The sequence below is a fragment of the Lolium perenne genome, chromosome 3 (assembly GCF_019359855.2).
Source record: "Lolium perenne isolate Kyuss_39 chromosome 3, Kyuss_2.0, whole genome shotgun sequence".
Taxonomy (NCBI): Eukaryota; Viridiplantae; Streptophyta; class Magnoliopsida; order Poales; family Poaceae; genus Lolium; species Lolium perenne.
This window is the reverse complement of record NC_067246.2, coordinates 321,726,201-321,735,909: the sequence shown is the minus strand read 5'-3', so window position 1 is coordinate 321,735,909 and position 9,709 is coordinate 321,726,201. Positions and strand designations below refer to the sequence as shown.

Below are 9,709 nucleotides of genomic sequence, written 5' to 3'. Positions count from 1 at the left end.
TTGACCAGCCTGCAGCTCCCGGCCGACGCCGACACCTGCATTGAGGTCGGACGTCACGCTGTAGCTGGTCATCGTTGTCACGAACGGTGACCTCGCCATCGCAGTCCTCTCCTGATCCTCAGGCGTAGCTGGTGCATGGACGGGGCGGCGAGGCGGGCTGCATTGGCCATCCTATGGATAGAGCATTTCCATTGCATGGAGATGAGGAGTGTGATTCAAGGTGGCCGCCCGTGGTGGTTCACGGGGGCAGCGGGAATCGAGGGGGAGCCGGATCGGGTCGGGATGGAGCGGGATGCCCTGGCTGAGGTGGTCGCCGCGGCGCCTGGAAGCTGCACGCGAATGTGGGATGGCTGGATCCGGCTGCGATAATGGAGCAATTGCGGTCGGATTCACAATAACTGCCAACTGGTATTGTTATTCTGCTTATTACTTATGCCTACATAATACTGCAAGTGTTTTGTCCATGTTAAGCGTAATGCACATATTAAAATTGGCACGATTGCATTAAGGAAACTGAAACTCAATTTCAATTTGCTAACTGTGGCAGTTGGAGTTCAGCCATGTTGAGACCACTATCCCTCATACTATCCGTAAATTTGAATGCTATGCTTATGTGAGCTAGGTACTAATGTTTCTACTATGCCTAAATTTTATTATGATAGCGTTGGGTTACCAAATATGGTCATGTGTACCTTAAATTTTTTTTTTTTTGAAAGGGTGTAACTTGAATTTTAACATTGTGATTCATCTACTCCCTCCGATTCATATTAATTGACTCCAATATAAATGTATCTAGAACTAAAATATGTCTAGATACATCCATACTAGAGTCAATTAATATGAATCGGAGGGAGTAGTAATGATGCTTTAGCAAAAGTAGATGAGATTCCTATGGATGTATATATACATCTTAATTTCATGATTGCGGACATGTTGTGCATTGTTCTTCGTTCTACTATCACCGGCAGACTCTTCTTAAGAAACGTAAGTGCAATTGTTAGTATGTCGGGTGCGAATAGTAAATTTCAATTCCCCCCAAAATAAAGCAATAGAATATTTCCTAGGAAATAAGCAATGTTTTTGAACCCTGTGAATTAGCCTTGTTGACCACAAGAACACGCCAAGCAAAGTTGTCTTTACTATTTTTAAGGAATGCACGGAAAATTAAATACACATGATCTGCTGTCTTGCAGCTTGACCTATGAGAGAACACATGTGTACTATGAACCATAGTTTCTAATACTGTATCGACTATGAAGGGGACCTTCTCAGGGGTTAAAAAGTAATACAAAGAAGATGAAACAAAAGAGACAGTCTCTTATATATCCATTGACTGCAATTATATACAACACATATATACAGTAGAACACCATGCAGTGGTAGTTTTTAGCACACTGACTGTACAAAGAAAAGAGTACTGACTGCATAGTTCCTTCATCTAACCAAAGCCTACTATTTCTGCGGTCAAATGATCTACATATAGCAGAGTTCTTGGAAAGAGATAAAATCGGTAGGTTGCATACCAATCAACTAAGGAAAAAGATCAGCAACAGGAGGACAACGAACAACATGGAACCCAGCATGAACTGCCCCTCGATTGGACTCATCACGGCCACTTCCTTCCAACCAATGGAACAAAACTTAGAAGCTTATAAATATAGTACCCAATAAGTGGTAGAAAAGTATCATGTTAAGACTAAGATCGTCCAATATTTTCCCCGATTGATCTGATTCATCTCATATCTGATCTGGTCCGAAACACTGATATTGAAGGAAGCCCAATAGCAAGTTTCCTTAAAATATAATCAACAAAAGTATTTTGAGAAAGGTAAATGGAAAAGTGCATTCATACAGTTGTTTTAGTGAATATGGTTGGAGCCATATGTTAAGTTAAACCGAAGAGCACTGCAATATGTACAATAACCAATTTTTTTATTAGGACTATAATATGTATCAAGCAGCACTACATACCCGCTCTTACTACTGCTAATGCATAAAGAGACTGGATATGTCAACATCTTCTGTTTAGTAGCAGGAGCGAAATATTTATAGGTCAAACATGCATTCACCTTTTTAGTTTAAACTTGTAAACTACTCCTTTTACCGGCTGAAGGAGACGCATCCCAATCAGCTCAGGAAACCCAGCACAAACTTCTCTTCGATCGAACCCACTCAGTGTCCACTTCCTTCCAAACAACAAACAAAATTTAGAAACTTGTAAATTTAATTCCCAAGAAGCGGTAATGTAGTATGACATTACGAATAATATCATCTAATTTTCCCGTGTTGATCCCATTCGTTGCATAGGGAACACTGATATTGAAGGAAGATTAGCAGGAGGTTTTGCAGTATAATAGAAGAAAAATATTTTGGGAAAGGTAAATGGAAAATATAGTTTTCAGCGAATATGGTCCTGTCACAGTTTAACTTAAAAACAACAGCGGTGCAGTATGTACAATAAACAGGTGTGTCATTAGAACTATATATATAAAGCATCATGCAACAGAACATTTATCCTTGATTTCCGCTTTAAGTTATCATGAAAAATCAGTGAAGACATGCTCTGCGGCTATGCAGCAATGGACGTAGAACATCACCAATACCTTTGTGACACCTTGTTCTATAAATTATTACGATGCAAGATCACTGGAGGCATGCTGTGCACTGGGCAACAATGGACTTAGAACACCAACAACACATTTCCACCACCTAGTATGAAAATAGTTGCAATCATTATGCTCTTTAAAAGTTGGGTAACAAAGAATTATCAAAATTACAGAAATCCATAAATGGAGAAACTGAAGTGAGAATTATATGCCGACATAACATGGTTTTTTTTTCTTGCTTCTAAGGTCCTGATATGTGGAGAACATGTCATTATAGTAGATGCAAAATTGCAGTTGAGATAGTGATTTGTAACAACCATCCTCTGTAGCCCTCGATGTAGAACATCACTAACACCTTGCAATACCTAGATAGAACATGCTTGTGTTTATCGCCTAACAAAGGTACACATGTAGTTTCATAACGGCCCGCTGAAGTACTGCTACCTATACCAAAAGCCATACCTAGCATATTTTAAGAGAATATGCCTCCTTGGCTCTTGATTCGTACTCGACCGAGTGATATTCATTAACAATGGTCCATGGTCACCAGTACAGCAACATCTGAAATTGGCACGAAAAAGGAGAGTCAAGTGCACATAAAAAGCAGACAACTTAATATGAAATGTACAGGCTGCATCCAGTGGAAACCTGATAGAAAGGTGTTGTCCCCTGCGCATGACTACAGAATAGCAAACGATTCAAGTGACTACAGAACAGCAAATGATTCGCATTATATGGGAACAAAGGAAAATTTTCAGAATCCGGAATTGCTTCGCTGCTACCTATACCAAAAGCCATACCTAGCATCTTTTAAGACGATATGCCTCCTTGGCTCTTGATTCGTATTCGACCGAGTGATATTCATTAAGAATGGTCCATGGTCACCGGTACATCAACGTCTGAAATTGGTACAAAAAAGGAGAATCAAGTGCACATAAAAAGCAGACAATTTAATATGAAATGTACAGGCTGCATCCAGTGGAAACCTGATAGAAAGGTGTTGTCCCCTGCGCGTGACTACAGAATAGCAAAGGATTAGGGTGACTACAGAACAGCAAATGATTCGCATTATACGGAAACAAAGGAAACATTTTAGAATCCGGAATTGCTTCGATGACCTTTGTGCGTTGAGTAATTTTGATCCTGTACGGATGATTGGCTGTCTTGTATTTGTTCCATGCTGTAGCAACAATAAAAAACTCAAACCTGTAGATAGAACCTTCCTTTAGTTGTTCTCTGAACTTGTATACTCGATTGGGTGGTACACAGCCTTCCATTGTGTTGCCCTGAAACATCAGTTAAGTGTATATATATATAAAGTTTGTTAGCAAGTATCTGTACAACAGATTGGAATTCTTGGTTATATTGCAGAAAATCAGCCAGTTGAAATATAAGTGCAGCAAGCCAATATGCAGGCGTGTATGTCGGTAAAAAAACATAAGTGCTCACTTATTCCTCTTTGATAATGGAATGAGCATTCACGGACGATAAGATTGAATTCCCCTAGCGACATAGCTAATTGTATGTGTCATTTTTATGAGTGATAATAGCTAAACGAAGTGTCTGAATATTTAGAAGGTACCTCTCGGTACTAATAATGAAGTCCGACTCTAACACTTTTTGCCAGGTAGATTGATCCCTATAGGCATGTACTCCTAGATCCGGGGGACACACGTTATGATTTTCCGTTGAAACACTCTAGGCGGCAAATCTCTTTTACCAAGTATGGTTGCATAGCTGTCCTGTTGGTGTCCCTGCAAGGTACTATTTTCAGTATTGGTTGATATGAACAGTGGTAGAAATCATAGTTCGAAGAATGCGGAAATTAAATATGAATTGATCCCTTAGACTGGACACTAAGAACACAACAACCTACGCAAGCACCTGGGCGAGCAAAAAGATACAAACAGTGAAAGAATCAAAAACATGGAGGAGAAAGAATAACCTAGGCTGATGAGCAGATCGAAAAAAGAGAATTAGTAAGAGGGAATGGGGAGAAGTCCCACATGAGCCAGGCGAAGGAGAGGAGGCACAACAATATGCTGCTAGACACGGCATCCCTCAACGGACAGGTCCGTAGCGCCCCTGTCTAGCCTCCAAACAACAATCTGGGGAAACAAAAAGATACAAATAAAAAATGAACCAAAAATATGAAGGAAAAAGAATAACCTAAGATCATGAACAGATCAAAAAAGGGAATTAGTAAGAGGGGAGGGGCAAAAGACCCGCGTGAGGCGGAGAAGGCCCGCACAACAACATCCTGGTAGACATGACGTCCCTCAACGGGTCGGCATCGTCTCCGTCTAGCCTCGAATGCTGCAGTTCAAGTCCCCCCACTGGCGCCCACACGCCGCCATCTCAGTCGGGAAGGAGTGGGCTGACCCGAACTCCTCCTCCACGCCGTCAGCCGTCCTTCACGCCGCCAGCCGCGGCGGTAGATGGCACGGCAGCAAGAGAGAGGAAAGAGGAGGCCGGGCCTAAGGAATAATGTGGGAGGCGGCAATAGGGAGGAAGAGAGATTGGGGCACCGCTTTGACCAGCCGCTGCCTGACCGAATCGGTAATGGATACCACGGGAAGACGATCCACAAAAATAGGAAGGAGACAGGGCTGAGAGAGGCCAACAGCCGGTAGCCGGTTACCCGCCCGGCCAAAAAAAATTGATGGAAAACAACTAACGGGGGGAACCATGGAGGTAAAAAAAAGGTGTACGTAAATCTTGTTAGCTTTTATATAGGGTATGCCTATATAGAGCCGGTTGGTGCTCAGAATGCTATCATTGCCGTTCATGTGCTTTGAGATTGGTATTTCTTTTTTCCTATTAGTTCCTAGTGTGACCCATAGAAATAGAGTGAAAGGGAGTTTCTTTCTCCTTGCTCTGACGCATGGAGCTGATGTGCGCAGGGATTTTGAATTTTGTTTCCATTTTGGTAGTCAAGGTGGTATGAGAGATCGGTTCCAGTTCAAATACATCCTGTTTATAAAGAACTTTGGTCAGTGCTTTGGGTAAGGAATCTGAGGGCAGAAGCGTTTCCTCTTCCGGTAACTATTTTTTTCAAATTGGACTGTGGTTTTGGTTTCGATCGGCTCTCTGTACTAGTACTTACGATGGAGTACACAGTGTCATAGTCACTGTTAGGTACCACGAATGGAAGCATCTTGAGCACATATTATGTTTGAATTTTATTTCTATGAGTTTCTTTTGACAGCATAGCCATGTAGCTATTTGAATTTACTACCATCTGGTACCTGCGTATAAATAGAATTAGTACCCAGAAAATTCCAGTACCACGATTCTAATTATATCGTGCTTTAATTACTATACATTTGCTACCAGCGGATAAATAGAATCGATACCCGACAAATTCCAGTACCATGAATATAATTATGTCGTTCCTCGATTAATAAATATTCGGTTCCCGACGATGAAGATTCTGGCGCGATGACAAAAAAATTCAAGCACCCTCGATTAAATTGTCAAGTGCCTACAAATGGACTAAAAAGGATCAAACATGCATATCGGAGGTGCGATGTCGTAATGCAGCACCTCTTATAAATACATCTGGCACCTTGGTTAAAATTGTCAGTACCATTAATCAAATTATCTCGTGCTCAACTAATATGCATTCGGTATTTGGCAACAAAGATAATCAATAACTAGACATTTTTCGGTACCAAACATCTAATTATCTCGTGCCTTGACTACTATAAATCAGTACCCATGTTAAAATAGATTTTGTACCTAGTTATTTTCCAGTACCATAAGTCTAATTATCTTGTGCCTTGACTTATACACATTCAGTACCTAGGTCAAAAGAGAATCGATAACTAGTTAAAAGAGAATCACGATGGTACAAGAATCGATAGCAAGTTCTACGATACCACCATTTTTCGGTACCAACCATCTAATTATCCCGTGCCTTGACTAAATTCAGTACCCATGTCAAAATAGAATCCGTACCTAGTTATTTTCCAGTACCATCAGTCTAATTAACCTGTGCCTCGACTAATACACATTCAGTACCCATGTCAAAAGAGAATCGATAACTAGTTAAAATAGAATCATGATGATACAAGAATCGATAGCTAGTCAATTTACGATACCACCAATCTAATTATCTCATGCTTCATGTAATATGCATTCAGTACCTGGCGATGAAGAGAAACAATAACTAGACAATATTCAGTACCATGAATCTAATTATCTCGTACTTCAGATTAATATACAATCGGTACCCAGCGGTAAAGAGAATAAAGTTGATAAAGAATGGATAGCTAGTCAATTTATTGTACCACTAATCTAATTACCTCGTGCTCAACGAATATGCATTCGGTATCCAGCAATGAAGAGAATCAGTAACTAGACATTTTTCAGTACCAACCATCTAACTATCTCGTACCCCGACTACTGTGCATTCAGTACCAATGTCAAAAGAGAATTGATATCTAGTCATTTTCCAGTACCATCAGTCTAATTATGATGTGCCTAGACTAATATGCATTTGGTACCTGGCGATGAAGAGAACAAAAAACTAGACAATTTTCGGTACCATGAATCTAGGTATCTCGTACTTCAGATTACTAGTCAATTTCCAGTACCATCAGTCAAATTATCTTCTGCCTGAACTAATATACATTAAGTACGAGCTGAATGATGAAAAAATGTGCGAGCTGGTTCGTATTCTCCATCCTCAAATGTGTTTGATGTTGTTTTTCTTCAAGAAACAAAGCTTCAGAGCATATCTAGAAACAAAATGGCCTCTTTCTTACCAGTTTTGCGTTAAAACTTTGAACACATTGATGCATTGGGGATTGCTGGAGAGATATTAACATCCTGAAACTCCCAAAAACTTCAAATGCTGTCACACAATTATGAAAAGCAGATCACTCACAGTCAACCTCCAGTCAGAAATTTCATTGCTTCATATCTAGGCTACAAATGTGTATGGACCTACAGCTGATTCTGAGCGTTACGATTTTGTTTTGATGAAATAAGACAGATTCGGCCAAGTATAGATGAGCCATGGATTATCGGTGGAGATTTTAACACAGTCCGATCAACCGAGGACTCCTGCACGGGCAGAGCAACTTTGTCAGAAACAACTCAATTAAAATGAAAAATGTTTGCAATCTGAAAAGAGGTAAATGAAAAACAGCTAGATGTCTCCTGTACGAAGCAACATGCATACACAACACAAATGAAAAGCATATGCACTGCATACACAACACAAATGTGAAATGCAATCCAAGAAAAGAAAATACATCAGTCCAGATACGATGCTGATTCAGCTCTTGGGTACAATACACACATAGTTTCAGTTGAGCACAATCAATTTTAACATAACAAGCACACACACAACATTCCCCTTGATTCATTGCAGTCTTCCAACTTAATTCTTACACCAGAGGGTCATCCTCCTGTAACTCTGAAAGCCTGACATAGTTTAGCTTGTGATCACAAAGAAACATACCAATGAATAAATTCTAATAGCAGTAGTTCTCAAGCATTAACACAAACACCTTGTCGGCAGCAGAACACAACAGAAAGCCAAGCAGGAGAAATGAAAACCAATCAAGCAAGACAAAGAGAAAGAGCATTGCACATCTAATTTCTTTCTCCTCCATCGTTCCACTACATCGGACACATACAAATTGATCAACAACAAAACAATTCACTTAAGGTTCTGAAATCTGAAGATCTACTACGGTCGCCCAAGGAGTTTACGTTTCAGTATAAAAACAGAAGTGTCATACAAATTGATCAACAACAAAACTATTTACTTATGGTTCTGAAATCTGAAGATCTACTATTGTAGCCCAAGGAGTGTATCTTTCAGAGAGAGAAAATATACTCCATTAAGGAATTAACACAAACATCTCCCAGGCAACGTGTAGAGACGTGATGACCCACAAGTATAGGGGGTGTATCGTAGTACTTTCGATAAATAAGAGTGTCGAACCCAACGAGGAGCAGAAGGTGTTGACAAGCAGTTTCGATGAAGGATTCACTGTAAATGCTCACAGACAAGTATTCAGGGGGTTTTGATATAGCAGATAAATAAAGTACGAGTATGTAAAATGCGAGAGAAATAATTGCAGCGAGTGGCCCAATCCTTTTTAGCACAAAGGACAAGCCATTTTGTTTACTTATAATGACCAAACGTTTTTGAGGACACACGGGAATTTAGTCTAGTGCTTTCGCTTCATATAGCTAATTAATCTTCATTGTTTTGATAAGTGTTATGTGGGTGAACCTATGCTAATGCACCGCCCTTACTAGGACTAATACATACTTGTGATTATACCCCTTGCAAGCATTCGCAACTACAAGAAAGTAATTAAGATAAATCTAACCACAGCCTTAAACTCTGAGATCCTGCTATCCCTCCTGCATCGATATATCAATGGGGGTTCAGGTTTCTGTCACTCCAGCAACCCCGCAATTGGCAAACGAATACAAGATGTATTCCCCTAGGCCCATAAAGGTGAAGTATCATGTAGTCGACGTTCACATGACACCACTAGAAGAATAACATCATAACTTAAATATCAAACCATTGAATATTACCCAACATAATTCACTACTAACATTTAGACTTCACCCATGTCCTCAAGAACTAAACGAACTACTCACGAGACATCATATGGAACATAATCAGAGGTGATATGATGATGAATAACAATCTGAACATAAACCTTGGTTCAATGGTTTCACTCAATAGCATCAATAACAAGTAGTAATCAATACCGGGAGAGTTTCCCCTATCAAACAATCAAGATTCAACCCTAGATGTTACAGCGGTTACGGTGCAGCGGTGGAGACGGCGGTGATGATGATGGAGATGATGGTGATGATGGTCCCAATGATGTCCAGCTCGATGACGGTGATGATGGCGTCGATTTCCCCCTCCGGGAGCGAATTTCCCCAGCAGATTTCAGCCTGCCGGAGAGCTCTTTTCTCTCTGGTGTTTTCCGCCCCGCGGAGGCGGCTGTGACTCTTCGCACTACAAGAAATCTGCCATAATATGATGTTTTTTATGACTGGAAATCAAAATGTCATAGCTTTATGACGTTTCTAGCTTTGACCGTCCTTGGCCACTCTGG

The 9,709-nt window shown here is 40.4% G+C and overlaps 1 protein-coding gene across 10 annotated transcripts; it reads right to left on the bottom strand.

Annotated features, from left to right (window-relative positions):
- Window positions 1-1,297: 1,297 nt before the first annotated feature.
- LOC127345669 (uncharacterized) lies at window positions 1,298-5,359 on the bottom strand. Of its 10 annotated transcripts, XR_007878797.2 has the most exons (10): window positions 4,832-5,359; window positions 4,613-4,714; window positions 4,189-4,360; window positions 3,593-3,892; window positions 3,407-3,505; window positions 3,255-3,312; window positions 3,069-3,167; window positions 2,604-2,709; window positions 2,070-2,186; window positions 1,298-1,619 (listed from the first exon to the last, which is right to left on the bottom strand). XR_007878797.2 is itself a non-coding variant. In XM_071828672.1 (9 exons), the coding sequence occupies exons 5-9, from the start codon at window positions 3,411-3,413 to the stop codon at window positions 1,531-1,533; spliced, it is 339 nt and encodes a 112-aa protein (XP_071684773.1). In that variant the 5' UTR covers window positions 3,414-3,505; window positions 3,593-3,623; window positions 3,725-3,892; window positions 4,189-4,714; window positions 4,832-5,359; the 3' UTR covers window positions 1,298-1,530. The 10 variants fall into 10 exon arrangements, 4 of the variants coding, with proteins under 4 accessions (XP_071684773.1, XP_071684774.1, XP_071684775.1 ...); XR_007878796.2 differs by having other exon boundaries at window positions 4,189-4,714; XR_007878802.2 differs by having other exon boundaries at window positions 1,298-1,615; window positions 4,189-4,714.
- Between the last annotated feature and the right edge of the window lie 4,350 nt (window positions 5,360-9,709).